Genomic DNA, 27,815 nt, shown 5'->3' with positions numbered 1-27,815 from the left:
ATGGCAAACTAATATACATCTTAAGGTCAAATCTAACCTTGAGTCTTCCTGGTTCCAGGTCTAATTCTCTATCCCCTGTGCCAACTGGCTGCCTCTATATGGAGCTCAAACCAATGACCCTTGAAATTGTAACTTTCCTGAGGCTCTCATTTAAGAACCCTATATCAGATGTCTCTGAGTATCCAACTTAAGGTCATTCTCAATGGTTTCATTCTGAGATTTCCATTTTTGGATGGGTTATTCAAGATTCTAAGCACACAGAGTAGAGGGATCTAGAATACCTCCATTGTTAAGGGAAATCGTGCTTTGAAAACTATGCTGGGGGCAGAGCCAAGATGGCATGGAGTGGAGGCAGGAAGTTCCACAAGCTCTTCCCCAAAGCACTCCAAATACCTCTAAATTAATGACTCTAATCAAATTCTAAAGTGGCAGAATCCACAGAAAGGCTGAGTGAAACAATTTCCCAGTCCAAAACAACTTGGAAAAGTCTGTTACACCAGGGTTAGAAAAGACAACACAGCCTGGGTCCTGACAGAGCAAACTGGCTCCAGTCTTCTGGGAACAATCCACAGAATGCCTTGGTCCTTGAGGGTGCCTCAGTCCAAGGCAGGAGTAGCAGCTTCCCGACCTCTCAGCCCAAAGATTGCCTCCTCCCTTGGAAGGTCCTCCACCCTTGGAAGCTCAGCAGGAACACTGCTCCACCAGAGTGAATACAGAACCCAGTTCAGTGCAGGCCTCAGCACAGATTTGACCCCCAGGGACTAGAAGCAGGACTGGGGAGCAACCTAGCAGCTGCTTCTAAAGTGCTCAGTCCATGGATGGAAAGGGGTAAGGGGAGATTGCAGAAGTCTCTTTGCTATCTTGGAGGCAGGATTATGCTGCTTTGCGCATACTCAGATCCAGGTTGAAATTTGGGACTCCATATGACCATATAAGAGCAGGGACCCTCCTCACAATTCCAGATCAGAAAGGAGTGCTTATGATCATCCACAGATCAGGGCAAAGGCCAGGAGAGCAGTCAGAGCCTCTCATAAAAATCTGAAGGAATTCAGGTCATGGGGGATTATCCCAAAGACAGCTGCAAAAAATGTCAAAAGCTTGGGATGACACATCCTCCACCCTGGGAGCAGAGTTCCACCTTAACAAAGTTTTAAAATCAAGTCATAGGTTGGGGAAATGAGCAAACAATGAAAGAAAAAAAAAGCAATCCATAGACAATTCCCTTGGCCCTATGGAGGGAAAAACCACAAGATTAGAAGATGACCAAGTTAAAGCTTCTGAACTCAAAGCTTCCAAGGAAAATATGAATTGGTCTCAGGCTATGGAAGAGCTCAAAAAAGATTTGGAAAATCAAGTAATGAAGTTAAAAAAACTAAAGGAAAATAGCATCTTAAAAACTAGTTTATATCAAATGGAAAAAGCAGTCCTAAAGGCCAATGAAGAGAAGAAGGTCTCAAAAAGCTGAGTTGGTCAGATGGAAAAGGAGATACAAAAAGTGTCTGAAGAAAAGAATGGAGCTAAGGCAAGCTGTTGACTTTATGAGAAATCAAGAAACAATAAAACAAAATCAAAAGAATGAAAAAAGTAGGAGAAAATCTGAAATATCTCACTGGAAAAAAAAACTGACTTGGAAAACAGATCAGGAGAGAAAATTTAAAAATTATAGGGCCAAAGGGGAGGCTAGGTGATGCAGTGGATAAAGCACTGGCCCTGGAGTCAGGAGTACCTGAGTTCAAATCTGGCCTCAGACACTTAATAATTTACCTAGCTGCGTGCCTTGGGCAAATCACTTAACCCCATTGCCTTGCAAAAAAAAAAAAAACTAACTAAAAAAAAATTATTGGGTCAACTGAGAGTCACGACAAGGAAAAAAAAAAACAACTTAGATTTCATTTTTCAAGAAATAATCCAGGAAAATTGCCCTGATATCCTAGAAGCAGAGGGTAAAATAGAAAATGGGATCTCTTCCTGAAAGAGATCCCAAAATGAAGACTCCCAGAAATTTCAGAACTCCCAAGTCAAGGAGAAAATATTACAAGGAGTCAGAAAGAAAAAATTTAAATATCATAGAGCCATAGTCAGTATTGCACAGGACTTAGCAATGTCTATATTAAGGGCTCATAGAGCTTGGAATATGATATTCTGGAAGGCAAAGGAGCTTAGATTTGGAAGGCAAAGGAGCTGAGAATCAACTACCCAGAAAATCCTCTTTCAAGGGAAAAGATGAATTTTCAGTGAAACAGGGAACTTTCAAACTTTCCTGCTGAAACAACCAGAGCTAAACAGAAAGTTTGATCTTCAGGTGAAGCATAGAGAAGGTGGACACAGAAAGCAAACTATGACAAATTTAAAGATATTGCACTGCTTGTATTCTTGCACGGTATGATGCTACTGATAACTCATATGAATCTTTTCATTTATTAGGGTAATTAGAAGGAGCATATATAGACAAGGCATAGGAAGGAGCTGATTATGAAGATATAATATATTATGAAGATGGAGATAATGATTAAGAAAGAAAAGTACTGGGAGAAAGGGAAAGGAGAGGTAGAATGGGCTAAGTTATTTCACATAAAAGAGGCAAGAAAAAGCTTTTGTAATGGAGAAGAGGTGGAAGGTGAGGGGGAGTAAAGGAGCCTTCACTCTCATCACAACAGCCTGGAGAGGAAATAACATACACAGTCAATTGGGTAGAGAAATCTATCTTACCCTAGTGAAAAATAGAGGAAAGAGTTGGGGGAAAGGGGAAGGGGAATGGGAGGAGGGGGTGTAGGTGATAGAAGAGAAAGAAGTTCATGGGTAACAGTAGTCAGAAACAACCTACTTTTGAAGAGGGATTGGGTGAAAGGAGAGAGACAAAAGAATAAATAGGAATGGGAAGGAATAGGATGGATGGAATACAGCTAGCAGTAGCAGCTTTGGGAAAAAATACTGAAACAATTTCTCTAATGGAATTATGTTAAAAAATGCTATCCTTTCAAAAGACAGAGCTAATAGCATCTGAATATAGACTGAAGAACACATTTTTATTTCTCTCATTTTATTTTTTCTTGCGCTTTCTCTTTCTTTGGTGGTAGTGGTATGTTATGTTTACTTTTACAACTTGACTACTGAAGTAATGTGGAAAAAAAAGAAAAGAAAGTCTAGACCTCCCAGCTTTACCATTAAAAAAAAAAACACAGGACACCAAACCCCTTTCTCTACTATCTTAAGCACCTTTATTTTAAATATTTGGATCTCCCTGTGAGCAGTGTCCTTATTAAACCTCTCATTTTCCCAACAACACCAACTCTAACCACCTGGGCATTTTCTAATTTATTTGAGTGCTTCAAACATCTCTGATGCTTGGTAGAAAGATGGCTCTACCTATTCTGAATATAATGTTTTCCCCAGGCCTCTATCGGTTTCCAGTAAATACCTAAGGGATGAAGGACTTGGGTAGTCTTCTCTGCAAGCTAAACTCTGGGCTGCCTAATGACCTGGATAGTTGCCCTCTAAGGAGGAAAGGAAGAAGTCATAATGTAGAAGGATTGATATGAATTCTTTTTTTTTAGGTTTTTTTTTTTGCAAGGCAAACGGGGTTAAGTGGCTTGCCCAAGGCCACACAGCTAGGTAATTATTAAATGTCTGAGACTGGATTTGAACCCAGGTACTCCTGACTCCAGGGCCGGTGCCTTATCCACTATGCCACCTAGCCGCCCCAAGGATTGATATGAATTCTTAACTTGTTCCCTTGGCTTTACCAAAGGACTGAGAGTCTAGAAGCTCTAGGTTATCAAGGTTATTTCCAGCAGAACTTAACTGATGTAGTCAGGTACTTCCATAATCCACAGTTTTGTGTCTGGCTTTTGGGGAGGGGGAAGGAGAGAAGAAAAAGGTGTATTTTCAAAAATACATAGAAGGAAGTTCAGGAGAGGACTTGAAGAGAAGTAGAACACTGTTGGAACTGGCATTCCACATGCTACATATAAGAAAATCAATTTCATATAATTCATCTTTGTTTTTTATATAAGGAAATGTTCACATTTATATTTCTCAAGTTCATAATATATTTTAAAAAAAATCAAAAAGTAATGAAAGCTGTGGAAGAATCTGGGCATTTTTAAACTCCAAGTCAGAAAAACATAGCTAGGAATGCGAACCTAGGAATAAATGCCCACCTAGAAGAAAGATACTAGTCAAGAAACTAGGAAAAATGAATCAGATTAATGCAAGTGAATGGGAAATATTATGTCAGGTCAAGGGACAAGTAACAAGCAAATGGATTATAAACTCAGTTTCCACTTTCAGATACAATTTTGCTTTTTAATGGACACACTACTAAAATTTTCCTGGTCTGAGAAATCAGTCTTCTGAGAAATACAGCCATTTGGTGCTCTCTTCAATAGCCTCCAGATCTATTATAATGTACAGACCAATCCATGATTCTGACATTATCATGCTTGATCTAACTTCAAAAAGTTGCTAGGATTTTTGTCATGATTTTTTTTTTAAAGATGCTTGCTTCTTGTACTAGTATAGTCCAGGTTATTTAGTACTAAGCATAAAAATAAAGTCCCTATCCTGGAGGGGATATGCCAGGATGGCTCCCTTAGTCTTAGTGATCTGGAACAAAGATAAAGGCATTACCCTAACAAGCAATTGTTCACTCTAGTAGGGTCTGTCTTTGGTAACTTGACAAATCCAATGTTAAGGCAGTGCCAAAAGGAAATATTACTCTTTAGGCCTAATGGATTTCTCATTCCACTATAGTGGAATTTTGTCCAAACCCTTCAATTAAAAAATACAGAAACAGAGGACCAGAGGATTCAATTCACATGAATTAATATTTGGAGAGTGAAGGGATGTTTAAGAGGAAGCAATTTTCAAATAAACAAGATAGCCTATTAATCACCTCTTGGGTAATTACAATGTAGGAGCATGTAGGTGGCAAAGTGGATAGACACTTGCCTTAGAGTCAGGAGGACAGGAGTTCGATTCCAGAAACAGTTGACACTTGCTGTGTGTGTGACTTTGGACAAGTCACTTAACCCTGGCTGCCTCTCATCTAGGGTCATCTCCAGTGTCCTGATTAATATGTGGCCAACTGGTTCCAGATTACTCTGGAGGAGAAAGTGAGGCTGGTGACTTGGCATGCCAACCCCCGCAGCTCAAATTCTTGTGCTTGCCATAGTATCACCTCCCTGATGTCACAGTCTTCTTTGAAAACTAAGGACAACATCAATCAATCAATTATGAACTACTCCAGTGTCCTCCAGCAGCACAAGCTAGTTATGTTATTAACAGAGGAGACAGTTTAACCTTGAACCTTTAAAAGTTAACATAAATCTAGGTGGAAAGCTCCAGCCCATCCTTCCCCACCCCATTCCAAAGAATGTACTGAGACTACCATGAAATCAAAGGCTTGAAAAGGAAAAATACCCGAACCTACCAACTCATTACTTGTGGATGTAATTCGTAGTTTTTCTTCAATCTCCTTTCCAATTTTCTGAACAGTCACCTGAGTCTGTTTAATTGCACACTGAGCTCTGTGAAGCCTGCAAATAAAAGTTAGAGTGAATGAAACTTGGCTTTTTAACCCAGCAGAGGAAAAGAGAGAACTTGTGGTTTTCCTCCCCTTTCAACTTTACAAAGAGAGCACTTTTCTCACTACAATCTGCTATTAGGGAGCTAGTTCAAGGATTCTATTTTACAGATGAGAACAATAAGGCTCACAACCTCAGTGCACCTCTCATTACTGGGTTGGACCAACCTCTCATGTGGATATGACCATTTATTCCATTGTGCAATGAAAGGCCCCAGAATCAGAACAAAGATAATAATACAGCATTTTACAAAATCTTTTTTCAAACCAAGCCTGTAAAGAAGGTAAAACAAGTATTTTTATTTCCACTTCATAAATAAAAACGCTGAGACATTATGAAGCTAGCATTTATCCTAGGTCATACAATGAACATCATTGTACTCATATCCCCAATTCAAGTCATCTGACTCAGACACCAATGCTGTCTGCACTCTGATACTTCATATACTAAAAAGATATAAAAGTGGCAGAATAATATTATGTCTGTTAATTAATTTTAAAAAATCAGTTTCTTCAGTCTTTAGCATTTTTTTCAATGCATTCAAAAGGGCTATAAGAATTATGGGGGGGGGGTTCATTCTAAGAAAATACAACATATAAAGTTCATTCTCAATGCCATAAATAAAATTATAGGGAATGAAATTTAAAATAATAGAACTAAAAAGGACTTCATAAGTTATCTGATGCAACTCCTCTCTATCAAAGGAACCTCCTCAATGATAATACCAACAAGAGATCATCAAGCCCTCACTTGAAGACTTAATAGCTATGTATGATTCTGGGAAGAGAAGCGGGACGGGCTGTTGTTTAAAAAAAAAAGATTTTCATATAAGTACAGACCTGGATTGTATTAAATGCCTTCCAACATTCAGCTCAAAATCTGAGATTCATAAACTTTATTATTGTTAGAAAATTCTTACATATATTCTTTCATGTAATTTCTATTTTACAGTCTTATTTTTGTCCAATTTGGTGATAAATATCTAATCCTTCTATGTAACAACTGCAGAATCAAAATATAGGCAACAGTATTTGTTAAAAGGTGACACTATTATAAAATCATAAACTCAAAAAATTTTAAAGTTGGAAAGGGTGCTAGGAATCAACTAGTCTAAGTCTCTTACTTTACTGATGAACTGAAGCACAGAAAAAAAGAGAAGTGACTTGTTTAAAGTCAACAACTAATATGACTATTATTGAATATTTATTCAATGCTAAAAATAACATGCTCTCAGTCTCAAGTCCTAAATTAAATTGTTAGGTCTTAGACCATAAAGAAAGGAAGTGGGAAAGTGACTTTTTCATCAAGTAGAAAGGAGAAACCACAAGAGGTAACAATGTAAAAAGTGAAGGTGCATGAGAATAAGATGCAAAATTACTACTAGTTCTATTATAATACCTCTTTTTAATATTTGGTCAAAATCAAGACTTATTTTTAAAAAGACAATAAGGTGACAACTCTTATTTTAAGGCTTTTCTATTTCATGTATTCTTCATATATTAACATATCACAAAAATGATCACTACTCAAGACTGAATGATATTTCCATGAGAAAGATCTCTTTACAATAGATCTAATACAGCTGATTCCTCTGTCAACAATAAGATTATGAACCTATGCATTTACACATTTACATTGAACTTTACATTTTCAAAAATCACTTCATAGTCAAAGAGAATTCCTTAGCTCATCACTCAAATTTTCTTAATGCACACAGACATTCAACAGGTTTCTCAAGATTCCAAAAGAATCCCAATGATACCCTTCTCCAAGCTTCTGATTGTGGTATATTTTTTTGTTTGCTTTTAAATCCTGCAATAACTATGCTGTCTCTTGATGTTGTACTTTCAAATATTTAAAAGAACACAATTCAGGTTCCTTACTGTAGTGACACAAAAGTTCCCAGATTCATGTAGATCTATGTTAAGCCCAAAAAAGATAAAGAAAAGGTAGTTTGGCTTCTGAGCTTTCTCTCATACAATTCCCCTTCATGTGTTTTCTGAATATGTTTTTCACCCAAACTATATTGATAAATGGAAAGATTTCTAAAACCTCTATGAATCATGCTACTCTCTGCAGCCTTACCACTATCTTGGGCTTCTCAGGGGAACAGGAGAATGAAAAGAATCAGATTTTCCAGTCTCTGGAAGTTAAACTTCTATGATCCAGTGAAAATTTACTGCATATCAGTGAGGAAAGAAGTCTCCTATCATCCTAGAACAGAGCCCATACCTTTCCTCCTTAACATCTTGTTTCATGTAATCTCTATATACAGAATGGCCTCTTTCCTTTATAACTATCAACCATTCAAGAATGAATTCAAATACTACTGTTTCTATAAAGTCTTCCCTGGTGGCATCAGTTAGAAATGGTATTTCCTTTATATGACACTATAGTACTTTGTACTCCTATTATTATCATTATTATTCCTTATTAGTATATTAATACTGGTATTTTATATATGTAGTCATGTGTGTATATTTTTATCATATCTACAAAACTATAAATTTCCTGAGGTCAAAGGTACAGGAAGTAGAAATGACCAGACACAAATTCAAATCCTGCCTATGACATTTATTAGTTATGTGTAAATGAGTAAGTTTCTTAGACATTGCCATACCTCAGTCTCATTGACAATCAAATGAGGATAGTAGCACTTAAAATCCTTAAGACTAGGACCTGAGGTCCATTTTGCCTTCTTTTGTATTTCCTTCACTAAACACATGATCTGGAACACAACAAGCATTTAATTAAAACTGTTGACTAGAGGACTGAAGACCTATTCTTGTGAAATATTGTGAGGAAAATGCTTTACAAATCATAAAGTGTCAGCCAAAGGCAAATGATTATTATTTTCAACTCATTAATATGGCAAAAAATAGAAACTAAAAAATGCTTCTGAAATGAATTCAAAATAATTAAAATTTTAATTTTTTTAAGCTTGGCAAATCAAATCCTAAAAGATAAATATATACTTTTTTGTAATAGCAAAGAACTAGAAACTAAGGGATGCAAGTCAATTTGAGAATGGCTGAACAAATTTAATATAAGAATGTAACAGAATGTTATTATGCTGTAAGAAATTAAGATCTGGTTTTAGAGAATTCTGGTAAGATCTGTATGGACTGATGAAGAGTAAATTAAGTGAATTGAGAAGAATTAGGAGAAAAATTTATACTATATCATCAACATTGTAAAAACAAATCATTTGAAGATATTTAGGAACTCTGATCAATATAGTGATTAATTATTACTCCAGAAGACTAAGGACAAAGAATGCTACCAATATCCTAACAGGAGAGATGTAATAATATGCATAATAAGAAACAAATTTTTGGACTATCAACATGGAAATTTGTTTTAATTATGATTAACTGTTATAAGGTTTTGATTTTCTTTTCTTAATAGTTGGGGAAGGTAAATGTAATGAAGAAAAATTACGCTAAATTAATTAATTAATTGAAGTTTAATTGAAAAAAGATAACTACGCTCTTAATAATTAGCTAACAAATTAAGAAACACTGAACTAGAACATTAAAAATCATCATAGGTAAAATTCATGGCAATAAGCAAGAATTTCAAGGCATTCCTAATTGGAATATCTCCTGATAGAGGAAACAACAAAATAGTCTATTGCTTTAAAAAGAGAAGGGGAAGGAAGAAAGTGCTGCCTGAAACTCACTGGTACTAAGCAAACAACCTTGTCAAATGGTTAAGACTTTGAAAATAAAAATGATTCATGACCATAATTAATGTATGACTTCAACTATTTGGCTCTTGCTGCCCCAGACGATTTCTGATCTTACCTTAGGGGCTCAAAACACACAGACAGAGTCACATTTCCTCCAATCTTCAGTGTTATCCAAATAAAATTTCAGAGCCCTTGCTACATCAAGACAGTGCAATAACGTCCCCTTTGTAACTTAACAGGAGAATAAAGTTTTGGAGTTCTGGGGCTTTTAAAAATAAAATAAAACATCTCGATTCCACTTCAGGGAAGGGAAGCAGTCACCCTATCTCTATAACTAGCTGCCTGATTTCAAGAAAGTTCCTTGATTTTGCAAGCCTGGGAAAGGAATCCATAAGGACAGAGAAGAACATTATCTAGTCCCTTGGGAAACTGAAGAGTCACCACAATGCCAACTCTAAAATATTCTTTTTCTAAATCTTACTTTCATTAGTGGTGGGGGACAAAATAATACCACATGGTCTGTATATTACTTTGACAAGAGGAGACAACAACAGTCTGTATGAAGAAGACCTGGGTTGTATAATACAACAAGAATCAACAGTGTTATATGGTGGTCAAAAAAGTGAATTCATTCTTCAATTGCATTAGAAGCATAGTGTTCAGAACATGGTTATGATATCACTAAATGCTGCCTGGGCAAAACTACATAGGAGAGCAACAAAGCAGAATGTACTAAAAGAAGGGTAGCCAGTACAGTGAGAGGGGCGGCTAAGTGGCGCAGTGAATAGAGCACCGGCCTTGGAGTCAGGAATACCTGGATTCAAATCTGACCTTAGACACTTAATAATTATCTAGCCATGTGGCCTTGGGCAAGCCACTTAACCCCATTGCCTTGAAAAATCTAAAAAAAAAAAAAAACAAAACCCACCAAACTAGTACAGTGAGAGGGGCCTCATAGGGTCTATGAGAAAGTATGAGAAAATAGAAAACTGGGGCAGTATCTGCTTCAAAGAACTTGTACTCTAAGGGGAGATGACATATAAGGAATATTTCAGCAGCAAAACAAACAGGAAGGTCTCAAAAATCTTTAGTGTGCAACGGAGATGGTTATGCCTCTTCTTTAATGTCATTTCCACTGATTAAAATCATATCAGTTTCTGATGATAAACCAGCTGACTGTACCAAGGAAATAGCAAGAACTTCATGTTCTAGCTCTATAGTAGTGGAGGCAGTAGCTGCAGTAGGAGCTGTTGCCAAGCTGTGTCTCCACAGAGGTTACTTCTCAGAACAATGTTTGAGGACTCTGGGCTAGAAGCAGAGTTAGCTCCTTGGAATCAGGATCCTGGCTATCTCCATTGAGATGTGAGAAGGGATGGTGGTGCTGGCAGTGGTTTGACTTCTTGGCAACATGCTGCCTCTTGTCTCTCTCTCTCAAGGTGACCTATTGCTTCAGGTAGCTGGTCTGTCAGTCTTGTATCCAATAGATGGTTGACAGATGGTAGGAATGGGAGGTCCCTCAAACCCAGCAGTTGCTTCCCCAAAGGATAGCTGACAGTGCTGGGCTAAATGGCAGAGGTGATCTGAGGGATCTTACCCAGCAGCTGTGCTGATGCTAATAATAAGGAACCAGGGTCCCTTGTCTGCAACGATGTCTCCCCTCAATGAGGGCTGGGGGGGGGGGGGATGAAAGCAAGATTAATTATTTAGAACTACTGCTTATCTCAAGGTTCTTGGGTTCAAAAGCCTGGCCTATCATCATCAATTTCTGAAGCATTACTAATACTTGAGAATACTTGAAAGTACACAGGTCATAGGCAAAGAATGTTATGGTTCCCTAGTCTTCCCTGTTTGTGCAATTTCCAAACTTTTGGTTTGTCCCCTCTCCTCATATTGTCTCAATCCTTTTTGGTATCCAAATAGGATTATTTTATTTTTATTTTTGCAAGGCAATGAGGTTAAGTGACTTACCCAAGTCACTTGGACTAGGTAATTATTAAGCATCTGAGATCACATTTGAACTCAGAGCCTCCTGATAGAGCCAGTGCTCTATCCACTGCACCACCTAGCTGCCCCTAAATCAGACTATTTTTAATATTCCCCTCCTCTATAAAATAAAAATTATTTTCAGAAATAATCATGAAGTGAAATTAATAATAATAATGATAATAATTATGATAACCCAAAAGAAATGTAATCAATGTTCTTATATTAATAGAGTGTGTATATGTCAGTGAAATAAAATAAAAATTACAGTACAAAGAAATTAAAAATTGCATTAGTATTTTAATTTTATTACTGTATTGTTAAAAGGGAGAAAGTTATAATTACAATTATTCTGCTGTAGTAATGAATAATAACACAATAGTTTCTGTTTTCAAGCCTTAATTTCTCAAATCTTCAGATTTTGTTAAAATTAATCTACTCTACATACACATGTTCAATAGACAATATGGCCAGGTTTGTTGACTTATCTTTGCTTATAGATGATTTTTTTTTAGGTTTTGCAAGGCAATGGGGTTAAGTGGCTTGCCCAAGGCCACACAGCTAGGTAATTATTAAGTGTCTGAGGCCGGATTTGAACTCAGGTACTCCTGACTCCAGGGCCAGTGCTCTAGTCACTGCTCCACCTAGTCATTCCCGCTCATAGATGATTAAAGAACACTCATTGTTCATGTTAATTTTGAAAAGTCTCACATGAAACAACAGATATACAAATAAAGAAAGTCTTAAACACAGATATGTTTGACGGATTCATAAAAATTATTATTTACAGGTAATTTTAACAAAACTGAAATGATTGCAAAAGGCACAATTGAAACAATTACTAAATAATGTCATTGAAAAACACTGTGTTTTCCTGATATATTCTTTAGTTTTAGAATCAATTTCCATTTTAAAGAATTATTCAAGTTCAGTAAAATATTTTATATATGAACTGATTTACATGTACTAATAATGAGAAAAACAGCACCTTTAAGTTCATACTGTCCCTATTTTAAACTTAAAACTAAAAAACTAAGTGGTTACACAGAATGAAACAAATTAAGTACTTCCAGTTGTCTTTACTGTCACCATATTATTATCATTGTTCATTTCTGCAGCAATGTGTAACAGCACAAAATCTAACAATACAAAGTGTACCTCAATTGAGTGCCAATGATTCCAAACCATTAAAAACTTTACTCTGGAAATAAACTCTTTGACAATACAACTGAGAATTCTCTGAATTAACTAGCACAAAGAATAGAATATATTTACTATTTTTAAATTCTCCACAAATATCACCTAAACAGGGACAGCCTACTCCCCCATCTTGATATTCCAGAGATTCTAAGTTCCACTTATGTTGGCACATGGTCACATAACTTATACCTGTTTCACATGTAAGTACCTTCAAGAGAAGGATCATACTTCATTAATCCTTTTTATATTTGAAGAATGTTTAATGTCATATAGATTCAAGAAAGAATGATGGACACAGAATCAGAAAATCTAGGACTGAATTTCAGCATCCCCATGTCTGAGCTATCCAATACTGGAAAACAAATTAACCTCACTGAGGCTTAGTTCCTTCCTCTGTAAAATGAAGAGATAGACTCTAAAATCCCTTCTAGTTCTAAATTCAATGATTACCATGATCAGCACAAAGGAGGCATTAAATAAATATTTGATGAGACCTCCCCAACAGAACAGAAGCCTACCATAATAAAAGAACTTCCACATTCTTTGATTTTTAGACCTTTCAGAGGAGACAATGTCCAGTCCTTGTTTAATCCCCAAAGTTATCAGGGTTGAATCACACAGGATACTATACACAAAATTGCCCATATTCTAATGGAAAAGTAAATAGTAACAGAGTGAATGGAAAACTTACTGGGCAAGTTGTAAATGGAACAGAGACATGTGACATTCATCGTGACAGGTTAAACTAAGAAGTACACTTAAAAACAAACAACACTGGAAAAGTAACACAGCTATAGAACAACAGTCAACTGCTGATTACTGGCATTTCCAAATTGTATCTCAATTACCAGCTCCCTTCAGGAAAATGAAGGTTCAAGTGAACCACATTTGGCTTAACAGAAAGTTAAATTACTCCCAGATTTTCTCATAATAATGTCCATGTGCATTTTAGTGTGATTAATTTAAAATACATGCATTATATATTAAAAGAATTTTATGAAGTATATTCAACATGTATATGAAAGGCATTTAATAACAACTATGAAGCCTAAATATCTTCAACAACACTTGAAATAGATCTGTGACTAAGATTTCTATTTGTTTTAGGATAATAATAATGTTTGTCCTTTATTCTCAAAGAAGACCACAACATCAGGGAGATGATGCCATGACAAATACTTGAATTGGATTTAAGTGAGCGGTGTTGTACTAAAGTCACCAGCCTCACTTTCTCCTCCAGAGTCATCTGGGTCCAGTGACCATACATGAATCAGGACAACTGGAGATGGCTCAGGATGTGAGGCAATCAGTGATTTACCCAAGATCACACAGCTAGTAAGTGTCAAGTGTCTGAAGCTTGATTCAAACTCCTGTCCTCCTGACTCCCAGGCCAGTACACTATCTACTGCACCACCTAACTATCCTTTTGTTTCAAGATATTTTTTCAGGAATCATTTATGATATATTAGATGAGTCAGTAGAAGAGAGGGAAGAAGAGAGGAGGAGAGGGAAAGAGGGATAGAGAGAAGGGGAGAGGTAGGGAGGGAATGAATGAAGTGAAAGGGAGAGAGGTATAGAAAGATATACAAAAGGAGAAGAGGAAAGGAAGGAGGGCAAACAGGAAGGGAAGGGGTGAAAAGGAAGGAGAGAGGAAGAGAAAAAGGGGAAGAGAGCATCCATTTTAATAAGGGAGATTAATTAATATGCATATATATGTATGCATACACCCCAAAAAATTGATATAACCATAGAAGGTAGACATAAAAAATGGAGGGGGGGGAGAGAAAGTTCAGGAGATTTGAACCAGTAAAGACTTTTCTCTATCCTACCCATGCAACTTATTTCCATTGTTTTCCCCAAAATATATTTTATCCATTAGCTAAGTTATTTTCTTTATTTTGCACACTCCATCTCCATTTTTTAAGACCTTGATCAATTCCCATTTTCTTTACTTTTTCCTCATTATTTCACATCAGTTTAATTTCTTTATATTTACTACTGTACTTCTAAATACATACAGTACCAGTTAAAGACTGTATCTGTAACTGTAAATGTTCTTGTCTAGACAAAAGATTCCATGTTCCTTTTGATCTTCTGCTTTTCACTCCCTCCTTAATCCCTTTCCACATCCCCATTCAGCTTAGGTCAAGGTTGAACAAGGTAGGCATTTTACATATTTGTTGACTGATTAATATTTAATATCAATTCAAAATGTGAAAAATTACAAGATATAATATTACATTTGCTTTATTATGACTCATGCAATCCAATATGACTTAGAATTGCTCCAGAGTCAGGTTTTGTGTTCAAATCTCATTTTTGATGCTTTATTATGTTGTGTGACCTGGGGAGAGTAACTTAACTTTCCTGGATCTTAATTTCCTCATCTATAAAATGAAGGGTTTGAACTTGATACAAAGCCTCTGAAATTCCCAATAATCCTATTGATCCTATATCCATAATCCTATTAATTATGAGTTTGTAAATAAAGAATTAATTTTTTCACAAGGAATTTCACAATATCTTTGTATTAGAAATGGCTTAAGAAACCATCTAATACAAACTGTAATCTGAAAAAGAATGCCTTGATATGACAACTAGATCCAGACTCTGCATGTGAAGAAGAAATCCCCTATTCTACTAACATACCTCTGTCCACTTTTAGAAAGTTCTGATTATATGGCCAAAATTTGTCTTCCTTCAACTTCACACTGTATTAGTTTTTTGCCTTCAGAGTGAAGTAATATAAAATTAATCTTTCTTTCTCATGAGCATCTCTTGAAGATCGTTATAACAATGCAAAATTTGAAGAATCAGTGAATGTTTTAGCTACAAAACACTTTTGAGATCATCTTGCAGAAGCTTTAAATTTATAAAATTTAAAGTGATAATCTGACTTGGCCATGTTCTCAAGTAACTTGGTAATGTTTCTCAAGAAAAACAAAAATAACATGACATACACAAAATACCTGAAACCAAAAGACCTAAGTTTGAATTAAGGAGGGAAATTTTATTAAGTGCCTACAACTGTGCCAAGCATTTTGCAAATGTTATCTTATTTGAGACTCACAAAAACCCTCAATAAATTTGATCCTCAATAAAAATCCTATTATAGGTCCTAGTATTATTATTACCTAAAATTTTACAGAGGTTAAGTGACTTGCTTAGGGTCATCCAATTAGGCTGGATTTGAACTTGGGTATTCCTAACTAAGCCCAATGCTCTCTATCAACTTCACCAACCAACTGCCTTTGGGTTCCTGTGGCCTTACAAGAGAGAATGGTTTTCCCTAAAAGGAAACTTGATGAGTCCTCTACCTTCATTAAAAAGTCTCACTCATAGGCTGCTCCAACTTGGTTGATGTCTTAAGACAAGTCAGAACATCTAGTCCTACTAAACATGTATATCCATATGGAGACAAGGGGGTAGGGGGGCCTCATATCTACAGAAACTAAGTGCCATTGTTAATTAAGTAGGTATTCTTGTGAGGTAAGAACTAAGTAAATCTTTATTTTATTGTTTGATGGCATAGGAGTGCCTCATTTCATTCTGAAACTGAAGGTGAACTAACAGGATGTTGGTATTAAGCCCACCCCTAACAAAACCAAATTATGTTCCTCATTAAACTAAGGCATAATGAATAAATCATTTTAACTCTCTGAACCTCACTTTCCTCCTTTGTAAAATGAAAATAATACTTGTGGCCACCTAACTTCCAGGGCTGTAAAAGAAAAATTACAATGCTAACCTTAAAGTGCTACAGAAATGTTTTTTTAAACACTTAATGTTTAATTTAATTATTTTACATGGTTTATAAAATCTCAAATTCTGGAAAGGACCTTTAGAAGCCATTCAACCCTCACCTTTGCAAAAATGATCTTTAAAACATCACGGATAGTCATCTTGTTTCTCCCTAAATATTCCCAATAAAAGCTCATTATCGATGAAGCATCCTGCTCCATTGTCAAGTATTTCTGGTTATCACAAAGTTATTTCTCAGACTTAACTGAAATCTGATTCCTTGGTCCTAGATCTGCATTCTGAAGTTAAAAGAAAAAATCTCTTTTATGGTACTCAGTCTTTCAAATTACTTTAAGTCAGGTATCATTATCTCCTAGTTAACCATGTCTAACTCCTTTAACCATGCCTCTCAAGATTATTTATAAAAATCACAGAATATAATAAATAATCCTTAAAGGTCAATCATCTGGTGAAGAATGTAATTGTTTCACTTTGATTAACAGATTGCCTCACACACAGATGGAAAGACAGATACATAAATACATGGAGGAAAGGAGGAAATAAGAGAGACAAGACATCTATTAGCCATTAGGTACTGTGCAGGGCCCAGCGGATATAGGACATACAAACATAGATAGACTTTCAACTCCAACAAACGTCATTGTAATGATGGAAGATATCACATAAAGGGAAAGGGAAAGGGGAGGAGATAGGGTACCCAAATAGGGGCAAGATTGCTTGTGAGAAGCTGGAAACGAGTCACACCTGGAGTGTAGTTGGCATGGCTGGGGCCTCTCATGAAATAGTGGCTCAAGATGGAAACGACCTCAACAATCAAGACAGTTGGACAGTCCTTGGTGACAAGTGAATTAAACTGCATGCTGTGAAAATTTCCCTCTTCATGACAAAGCAGCAGAGAGCACTACAACTGTGAACTGGAGTCAAAGACCACTTAGTGCAACTGACATTCTTGCATGAAAAATCTGCTGCCCAATCATCTAAGTTAAATAATCTTTGTTTCTGAGATACTATTTCAGAGCTGAATGGTCCTCCCTGGCTCAACAAAGTTTCAATGTGGCCAACTATCTGAAGAAAATACACAAACACAAAATTCCTTTTAGAGCGGCAATTTTGTTGTTTTAAGTGCACACAAATCTAAACACAAGTGAACCCCCCAGAGGAATGTTCCCACTACCATGCCAATGCTAAGAGCCCTTGAAGTTGGTTCCAGAAACAAAAGCAGCCCATCACAAAGTTCTCCTGCCTGTTCCTCCTTTTGCATTCCATTAGGTTGCCAGTCTTTTGAACACACTCTATAATATCTCCAAGATCATCAATGTACTTTAAAATCAGTAGCATGCAAAAAAACAACTAAAGGACAAAAAAGAGAACATTCCCTTAAAGCAGGATCCATGTCTCTGGAGATATATGAATTGGGACTACACCAGGGTGTAGACGCAGACATATCAGAGCTAGCCACAGAAGGAAAGACATGCTGAAAGGGAAATACTTGGAGCATTTAAGATTAGACAGAAAGAAACCACAGGATGTTGTTTGGGTAACCACCACATTCCCACTCTGATGCTGACCAAACCACAGCTCCTTTTAGAGGAAGGAAATCTCTGTGAGCAGGACAGCAATTCTATTTAATATTCATTCACTAACCTTTATGGCATACCCTACACTAAGTGCTTAAAAATAAACAAAGAATAAATAAGGTATAATCCCTGTCCTCAAGGAGCTTGCAAATTACCAGAGGGTGATAAGATATGTACCACAGACATTTACTAAAAAAATCAGAGATTGATAATAATGTACTTGCTTAGTGTCAAACAAATCTAAACAAGTGGACTGCAAATAAAAGGATGGGGTAGGGGAAACTACAGCACATCCATCAATACAGACCACAGAGAGTAGTTATAATGAAGAGAGATAAGCAGTTTACACTACTATGTTTATGAGAGTCTAAAGTCAAGAAAGAAACCAATAGTAAAATCCTGAAATATCTACACAAATTTTTGGCAAAGAAGAAAAGGAAGTAAGAGTTCCTAATGCAAGAAGAAAAACTGAACTCATAAGTATTATGGAAATGTGGTGAGGAACATAGCTGTAGATAGGCATATTTTATTAAAAAGAAATAGGACAGTATAAAGAACACATATTTACAACAGGAACAAGGAGAATATGACAGAGAATATAAGGAAGGGAGAAATGGAAGGGATTTTATTTTCTTCAGAGTATTCTACATTCCACTTGGACAGAAAGAATTCATTTTAAGAAAGATGCTAAGTATGACAGTAGCAAATGAGAGATTTTCAATAAACAAACAATTTGCGGAAATTCATACAAAAAAAGTTAAATCTAACTTTTCTTCCTTAATGTCACTTACTTTTAAACTCCTATTTTCCTAAGCTGATCCTCTGTTTTTTCAGAGGATAATTATTCCTATCTCTTTGGTTTCCCAAAAACCATTACAGCTATCATAATTTTATATTCATATAGACACTTAAGAAGGAATCCCTCATTTATGTACCTTGCATAGCAAAAGTAATATATTGCAAAATGTTTTCTTCTGGCTTGCTTGCATTTATATTCCCAGTGCTTAGCATAGTGCCTAATACATGGTAAATACTTAATAAATGCTTGTTGACTGACAATAGAAAACTTGAATGCAATACTGTCCAATTAAAAAGAATTCATTCTTGAACCTGTTTCTTCCTCTGTAAAATAAGATGGTTGAATTAATGATCTCTAAGGTACATTAAATGTTGGAAAAATAATAACAAAATTCAAATTGTTCTGAAGAATAAAATTAAAGAAGAAATTCAGGAAAGGAATATTTATCTAAAGTTTATGAGAAGTAGATATAGTCAAGAAGAGCTCCAAGTCACAGGATGCAAGTTTTCATTACTTTTAATTTACCCTGAAACTTTCTGTTTCTTCAAACTACCTCCTTCCATCCATGACTTTCTGAATTACTCCTATCCCAGTCACTTTAACAACAAATAAACTAACAGCTCTTCATATAGAGAATTTATCATGAAAGTAAATGCAATATTTCGAGTCTCTTAGCAATTTCACTTTCACCAGAAATTGTTGCATTCTGGTGTCTACCTCAAATCTGATTATATCTCATGAGTAAAATACTTTTAAGAGACACTTTTGATGGAAAAAATCGACACCTATCTTTACCTCCTAAGCATTATTTTTTAAAAATTTGGAACTGAAGCCTTCAACACTAGTTACTGGCATATGCCAGCACATACTGTACTTTGTCAACATTTTTTACTCAGGGTGATGAATTTATTTATGTATAAACAATGTTTTGAGTCTATTCAAGGGGTTCCACAGAGTAATTTTACACAATTTTTTTCCATCAAGATTTGCTTATATTAAAAGAGAAAGCTCTATTTTAAAGTTGGCATTTAGAAGATGTGATTCTCATGTCTAAAAGGCAAAGCTTAATGGTGAAGCCAGCCTTGGAATGCCTAACATGTTTATAAGTGGATAGTGGATTTTTTCCCCTTACCAATCATGAAAATTTCTTAGCTCTTTGCTCCACACAACCAAAAACTTTTATAATGTTGTGATTTTTTTCACATAAGAAATAAAAATTTAGCCATTTATTTTTAAACTTGGTCTTAAAAGTTGGAATACAGTAATATCACTAGTTCCACAGCTCATTTTCAGATTTCATAGGTCTACTTGACTGACCATTCCCTGCAAAAAATTAGCAAAAACTGAGTACTTCCTCCGCATCCTATACACTAGGAGATATAAGATAGGTTAAAATTTAGTTCAGGGTTCAACAAATTCAGAGTTTATAAACTTAGAAACAATAATACAGAGAGACAATAACTGACATTTCAAGTAGTATATAAAAGAACTAAATGAATGGGATAGACAATAGAGTACTATTTAAGCGAGCTACTAAGTGTTCAGAAGAAAGAAAGAAAGAAAATGAACAAATGGCACCTGCTCAATGAATACTTTTCCAGTTCAGTCTTGTTGGTAATAACTTTTAACCCCTAGGACTGCACACATGTCATTTTGTTGGTGTGAGTGTTTCCTCTACAGATACAAAGCACAATCCCATTAACACCTCAGAAAACAGTTTTTGCAAGTTGCTTTGTAAGTAACTGAATAATTCAACATCTGGTATCAATTCTCTTGTAATAATCATTGAACAGAATTTGTAGTCTATTCCTAGATCCATATATAAAGGCTTTCCATCACAAGAGTAACTAACAGCTGGAGCTGGTGTTAGACTGCCATTACTGTTCTTCCAGGGCAGAAAGAATCCTAATAGAAGGATTTTAGTGCAAGTTAAAAGATAAAGAGATTTAGAGCTAAAAGGCTAACAGTAGACATCTAATTGCACCACCTATATTTTTGCAGATGATGAAATTAGAATCATGGTATCCAACTTAAATAGAATCAGGGGTCACTAAACCATATATAAGGATCCCTGTAGGCCACACAATAACTTCAAAAACATATTAACATTTTCTGTGTTGCATTGTATTTTTCTTTATTTTGTTAAATATTTCCCAATTAGATTTTTATCTGATCCATCAGTGCTTTCAAGTATTTCAGGTGGTCATGTGGCAATGGGATTTGATTATCTGCAGCATTCCATTCACACTATCACAGGCTTCATATTTTCCCTCATTTTAGAATCCCCAATAATGCATTCCTACTCCAATTTTTCCACATTCCATAAAGAATTCTTCTCTTTTGGTCATGTTAGCCAAGCTGACTGGTGTGAAGTGGTATATCACAGTTGTTTTCATTTATCTAATCAAAATTGATTTAGAGTATTTTGTCATGTAAATATAGCTTTGATTTCTTCTACTGAAAACTTCCTGTTCATAATATTTTTGACCATTTATCAAATCTCTAGATTTGATTATCAAATCAAATCTTTAGACTACTTAAAAAACTTAACAGGATCATCAATTTAAGAGGTGGGAAAAAACCTGATAAGCTCTTAATACCAATCCTTTCATTTTACAAATTTGAAAACAGACACAAAGAGATAACTTGGGTGAGATCACACTGTTGGAAACCAAGTTGATGCCCTTTGCCTACAGACTGGCAAAGAGGTGGGGGTATCTTAGTTTACTAGATTGTTACAGTCCTCTCAGAAATGATAAAAGTGACAAACACAGAGGTATGGCAAAAGACAACCACAGAGACAAACTAAAATAAGCAGGACTAGGAAACCAATAAGACAACAAAATCTGAACAAAGAAAAAGGCAATAGAAACTGAAGGCTATAAATTAATAGCCATAACCAAACTGCACTCCACAGAAGAGACAGGAGCATGTCCTCCTTTCTGTAAACAGAATGGAGACTATGTGTGTCAAACAGGGCATACAGAGTTCTTTCTTCTCCTCTCTTCATCTCACTCAGATGCCTTCTGCCACTCTCTTCTCCACACCTGTCTCACATGAAGTAAGGGTCTTTCTTCTTACTAAGAACAAACCCCTCCACCTGCACAAGCAATTCTATTCAATTCCATTTTGAACAAAAGATTACTAACCCTCTGTCATCTCCACTCTCTCAGTTATCTTCGAGCTCCCTGTTAACTGGCTGCTTCCTTCCTACCTACTAAACATGCCTAGACCTCTACCATCCTCAAAAACCCCCTTGACACATGAATCATCCATATTATTGCTGGTTTCATATTTAACTTCACTTTAGAGGCTAAATGTCTTAAGAATCCACAATAATGCATTACTGTTCCAATTTTTCCACATTCTCCTCTTCTTGGTCATGTCAATTTGATTGGTGTGAAGTGGTACATCAGAGTTGTTTTCATTTGCATTTTTCTAATCAAAAGTGATTTAGAGTATTTTGTCATGTAAATATAGCCTTGATTTCTTCTAATGAAAACTATCTGTTTATAATATTTTGACCATTTATCAATAAGGAAATTGCTGAATTTTATAAATTACATTCAACCCCCAAAATGTTTGAGAAATGAAGTCTTTACCAGAGTAATTTAAGGTGAAATCCCCCCCGCCCCGTTTTCTACTTTTCTACTAATTTTGGCAGCATTTCTTTTGTTTCTGAAAAAAATTAATTTTAATATAATTTTAAATCATCTATTTTAATCCCTTAGTGATTCTTTTATTTTTTGTTAGGTCATAAATTTTTCTCTTATCTGATAGGTAAAATTTTCCATATTACCCTGATTTGATTATATTACAAATATATATTACTGATTTGGTTATATTACAAATTGCTTTCAAGTTTTCTTTTTTTTAACTATATTTTTTTAATTTACAGCAATGGGGCTAAGTGACTTGCCCAAGGTCACCCAGCTAGGCAATTATTAAGTGTCTGAGATAAGATTTGAACACAGGTACTCCTGACTCCAGGGCCAGTGCTCTATCCACTGTGCCACCTAGATGTACCCAATTTTCTTAAAAATGTTTGTCAAATAGTGAGTTCCTGTCTCAAATGCTTGGCTCTTTCAACTTATGAAACACTATACCATTGGTCAAATACTATTGTATGTACCTAATTTATTGCACTGATCTACTAATCTTATTTCTTACCCACTTAATCTGATTGTTTTCATGATTACCATTGTTCAATATAGTTAGAAATCTGGAACTACTAAACTACTTTCCAAAAATCTTTTATTGATTCCCTTGTTATTCTTAACCTTTTATTATTTCAGGTGAATTTTGGTATTTTTATTTTTCAAGGCCTAGAATATAATTCTTTGGTATTTTCATTGGTATGACAGAATAAATCAACCAATTTAGGAAGAATTGTCATTTGTATTATATTGGCTTGGCTCACCCATGAACAATTAATATTTTTCCAATTATTTAGGTGCCTTTATTTGTGTGAAAAGTGTTTTGCAATTATGCAAATTTGTATAATTGTGGGGCTTGTCTTGGCAGGAAGACACCCAAGTCTGCATATATTCTCTGCAATTTAAATGGCATTTCTCTTTCTACCTCTTGTAACTGGATTTTGTTGGTTTGTTTCTTTTTTTGATTTTCAAAATTTCTGTATTCTTTATTTGTTCATTTTCTACTTTTTTAATTGCATGCCCAAGTAATTGGTTCATTCTTCCTTTTTTAATTCACATAAGCACTTAGAAATATACATTTCCCCCTAAGTATTATTTTAGTTACATCCCACAAATTTTTGGTATGGTGTTCCATTGTTGCCTTCTCCTTAACAAAATTACCAATTGCTTCTACAATTTGTACTTTTATTTAAGATTAGATCAGTTTCAATTAATTTTTAATTTAAGCTTCCATTTATTGAATGCAATTTTCATTACATTATGGTCTGGAAAGGGTTGATTTTTGTTAAATTATCATGTACAGCTAAGAAAAAAGTACACTTCTTTCTATTCTCATTCTCTAGAGGTCTATTATCTCTAACATTTCTAGATTCTATTCTTCTTTTTAAAAATTTATTCTACGATAAGATTTATCTAGTTCTGAGAGGGAAAAGCCAAAGTACCCCCACTAGTATATAGTTTAACTGTCTGTTTGCTCCTGTAACTCATTTAACTTTTTCTTTTAGAATTCAGAGTGAGAAGTAACAGTAGAAGGAAATTATGTAACTTAAAAATATGCATATGCATGTGAATGAATGTTGAAAAACTTTCATAACATGCAATTGGAAAAATAAAATATCAACTTAAAAATAAATAAATAAATGATGGGGGTGGGCATGACCCAGTGACATTTTTTTTTTTTGGTTTCTCTGGAAATGATGTGCTTGAATGTCAAATTTTCTATTCAGCCCTGGCTTTTTTCATCAGGAATGAATTGCTTTAAAGTTCTCTCTTTCATTAGATATCCATTTGATTCCCTGAAAGATTATACTCAGTTTTGCTGAGTAAATAATTGTTAGTTGTAATATTAGCTCCTTTGCCTTCAAGAATACCATATTATTTCAAGTCCTCCATTCTTTTAACAAAGAAGTCACTAAATTTTGTATGATACTGACTGTGGTTCCATGATATTCAGATGTTTTCTTTCTGGCTGCTTGCAATCCTTTCTCTTTGACCTGGGAACTCTGAAATTTGGCTATAGGAGTTTTCATTCTGACATCTCTTTCAGAAGGTATTGGGTGTATTCTTTCAATTTCTAGTTTACCTTCTGATTTGAATATATCAGGGCAGTTGTCTATGTTCTTTTCATTTTTGACAGTAACTTTCAGATAGTCCAATGATTCTTAAATTAAATGATCTCTTCTTAATATATTTTCCAGGTCAGTTGTTTTTCTAATATCACATTTTCATCTTTTTTATCATTTTGATTTTATTTTTATTCTTTCTTGATATCTTACAGTTACTTTCACCTGCCCCATTCTAATTTTTAAGGAATTATTTTCTTCAATAAATTTTTTGTACCCCCTTTTTTCCATTTAGTTAATTCTGATTTTTAATAAGTTTTTCAATGAATATTTTGGTCTCTTTTGTCTTTGACAATTTTGTTTTTTTTTAAAGGTGTTATTTTCTTCAATATTTTTATGCCTCCTTTACCAAGTTATTCATTACTTTTTTGTCGTTTTTCTTCTATCATTCTCATTCCTTCTCTCTCTTCCCCTCTCCCTCACAATTTTCCCTCTAATCACTCTACTCTCTTTCTTTAGCTCTTCCAGAAATTCTTTTTATGTTTGTGTCCAAATAGCATATTTTTTTCCATTGAGAAATTGTTTAGACCTGTCTTCACATTATAGCCTTCTTCTGAATTTGTGTCTTCATGTTCCCTGTTACCATAGTCAGGTATCTTTTTAGTTGTTTTATTTTTACAGCCTATTTGTTGACTTTTAACTTTGTGTTTAAGTTTGGTTCTGCTCCCAGGATAGGGTGAGGCACAAGTATCTGGTTTTTGGCTATTACATTGAGTTAGTTCTAGGGATCTGTAAGTTTTTCAGTACTTCCAAGAGGGTGTTTGTTATCCAAGGAGAAGTGTAGTCACCACTATCTGAGCCTGTGCTCCAAGCCTGCACTCTTGTTCTTTACGCAGAAATGGATCCTGTTTCCTTGTAGCCACAAGTGCTAGTTTTCTTCTCAGTCCTGAATTTTGACCTGGTTCCCTGCTCTCAAGCAGTCACAAGCACCAGTGTGCCTCTTAATTTTGAAACTGTGACAAAGAGCCCCCATTATATTATGTCCAAAAGCACTAGTCCTCTTTTTTGCCCTGTTAATTGCATATGGTTAACAGAACAGGATCCTTGGTCCAATGTTAGCTAAGAGCTCCCTGTAATTTCTTTCTGACCATTTGCCCAGGTCCCTTACCATCTCTGGGTTAAAAGTTCTCAAACATGCTGCTGTTCTTTGTCTCCAGAGCATTTTCTTCAATTGTGTTCTCTCTATGTATATATATTACAATCCTTATAGGCTTCGATAACATCAGAAAGTCTGTATCACCAGAGTGACTGAAAATGGAGAGAGGAGCAGACAAAGTGCGTTTAACTATGCGGTTTTTGACCACTTAGTGTGACACACATAGTTTTGACCACATAGTTTGATATGGGGAAACAAAAAATGTAGGGACATCAAGAAAAGGGTCAGGGTATTAAGTTTCTGCAACACTATAGCAGGATAGTTATTCAAGAGAATCAATAGAGAGAATAAAGATGGCAGGAAAACTTGTTCGATGTAATATGCCACACTTTAGGAAGCAACCTGGTATAAGCAAGCAATGAATGTGCAATCATAGGATCAAATAGAGTCTCTGCTAATAATTTGCCATGATGACCCCAGAGCCAAGTATTTTAAGTCTCTTAGCCTCAATTTTCTCATCTCTACCCCATAAATATAGGTGATATCACCAAAATTATATATGTGTGTGTGTGCGTGTGTGTGTGTGTGTGTGTGTGTATGTATGTATGTATATTGTCCAGGCAATTGGGTTAAGTGGCTTGCCCAAGGCCACACAGCTAGGTAATTATTAAGTGTCTGAGACCAGATTTGAACTCAGGTACTTCTGACTCCAGGGCCAGTACTCAAAATAAAATATTTCTGAAAAAAGTAACAATTAAAAATATAGATTAAAAAATAACATAAACTAATGAGGCTAGTTGGATTTTAAACAAACCACATTTGGAGGATAAGATCTGGTATATCATCAATCTAATATGAAAATAGCACTTGCACTCACTACAAGAGTTCTCATGACAAAAGCACTTACATAAAGTATTATAATATTACCTTCTAAAAAGAACAAAAAAAGCACATCACTAGAGACCCCACTCTTTTAAAAGTTACTTACCAAGTGCATGCACTCAACGATTCTATCTATAAACCTGCATACAGGAAAGCATATTTGGCAAAGACACAGATCTTACTTTACAGTATTTGTAAAATATTCCCCTCCAAAATCTTTTAAATGATTTTCTTCAGTCAATATATAGAAGATGATATAAAACCATAAGAAAAATCAACTGCTAATATCAATTCTGATGTACAATCCCAGGAAACTATAGATTGAATGTCAAAGACAACTTCATTTCAAAATTTCATATATGTTGGTAGCAGACCTATCTAATCAATATCCTTCCTGATTAAGCACAATCGAAAGCAAAACTGAACATTTCAAAAATAAGTCTATATAAAATGGAGATCAAAGGTTTCTGCCAAAAAACAGGCATCAGAGCTCCCTGTTTGCCAAACATCTCTATTACCTTTAGGATGAGCAATCAGTCAAAACCACAAGCCATATTTGTGGTTGTTGGGAGGATTTATCTAATTATGCTGGAGGTGTTAAAACTTTGATAAGTCTAATGTCCTCAAACATATTTGCTGATCTCCACAGATCAGAACAAGGATGTTCTTGTCTCAGCTTTACTGCAATTGGCTTCCATCTACTCTCTCCCACTGTCCAGGAAAAGGAAATAGATTTTCCAAAGGCATTATGTAAGAGATAAAATGAAATCACCAGGGTTACAAAATTTATGGAGCCCTCACTAAAGAATGTTAAGCTTGATGAAGTTTTTAAAGTTCCCAGAGATATTTCCTAACGTTTAAATGTCATAAAATCAAGGAAAGAAGGGCTCTTTAAAATGTTTAGTGGAGAAGAAGGGGAAATTTTAAGTAGTTTCTTACCGAAGCAGAGAGAAGACATCATATGAATTACGAACACAGTTCTGATCTACTTGGAGAAGACAGCTCTTCTGGGCATTTGAACAACCCTAAAAGACATCAATCAACAAGTCAAATTAACAATGACCTCAAATTCTCTAGTTAATACAAAAACTGTAACCTTCTGCCTATAGGATAAAATATAAGTTACTTTGTCTGGCATTCAAAGCTTTTCAAAATCTGGCTCCAACCTACCTCTTTAGTATCATTTTACATTACTCTAAATGCTAGGCCAAATGTAAGTTACAAGACTTCATCCTTCTCTCTCCTACTGCCTCTGCACAAACTCCACCCCATTCCGTGAATGCTCTCCCTCCATCTCTTCCTCTTGACATCCTTTTCTTACTTCACATCCTTTAAAATTCCATATCACTTTCTCCCAAGTCCTCCCCAATTCTCCCCCAACCCCCAACCCTGAAACAGAAACTTATAATTTACATCTCAAATGTTCTCTGAACCCATGTATGGATTCTTTTTTGCCTTGAA

General features: G+C 35.3%; 1 protein-coding gene across 3 annotated transcripts in view; it reads right to left on the bottom strand.

Annotated features, from left to right (window-relative positions):
- The window catches only part of UVRAG (UV radiation resistance associated), a 383,712-nt gene that overhangs the window by 238,174 nt on the left and 117,723 nt on the right, over positions 1–27,815 (bottom strand). For all 3 annotated transcript variants that reach the window (XM_074216910.1, XM_074216911.1, XM_074216912.1), the window contains 2 exons: positions 27,294–27,379; positions 5,432–5,537 (listed from right to left, as the gene is read on the bottom strand). In XM_074216910.1, the coding sequence (XP_074073011.1) occupies positions 5,432–5,537; positions 27,294–27,379 (192 nt within the window). The remainder of the gene's footprint in view (positions 1–5,431; positions 5,538–27,293; positions 27,380–27,815) is intronic.

Source organism: Macrotis lagotis, chromosome 1 (assembly GCF_037893015.1).
Source record: "Macrotis lagotis isolate mMagLag1 chromosome 1, bilby.v1.9.chrom.fasta, whole genome shotgun sequence".
NCBI classification, from domain to species: Eukaryota; Metazoa; Chordata; class Mammalia; order Peramelemorphia; family Peramelidae; genus Macrotis; species Macrotis lagotis.
Note: the sequence above shows the minus strand (reverse complement) of the source record. Positions and strands in the feature narration are given on the sequence as shown.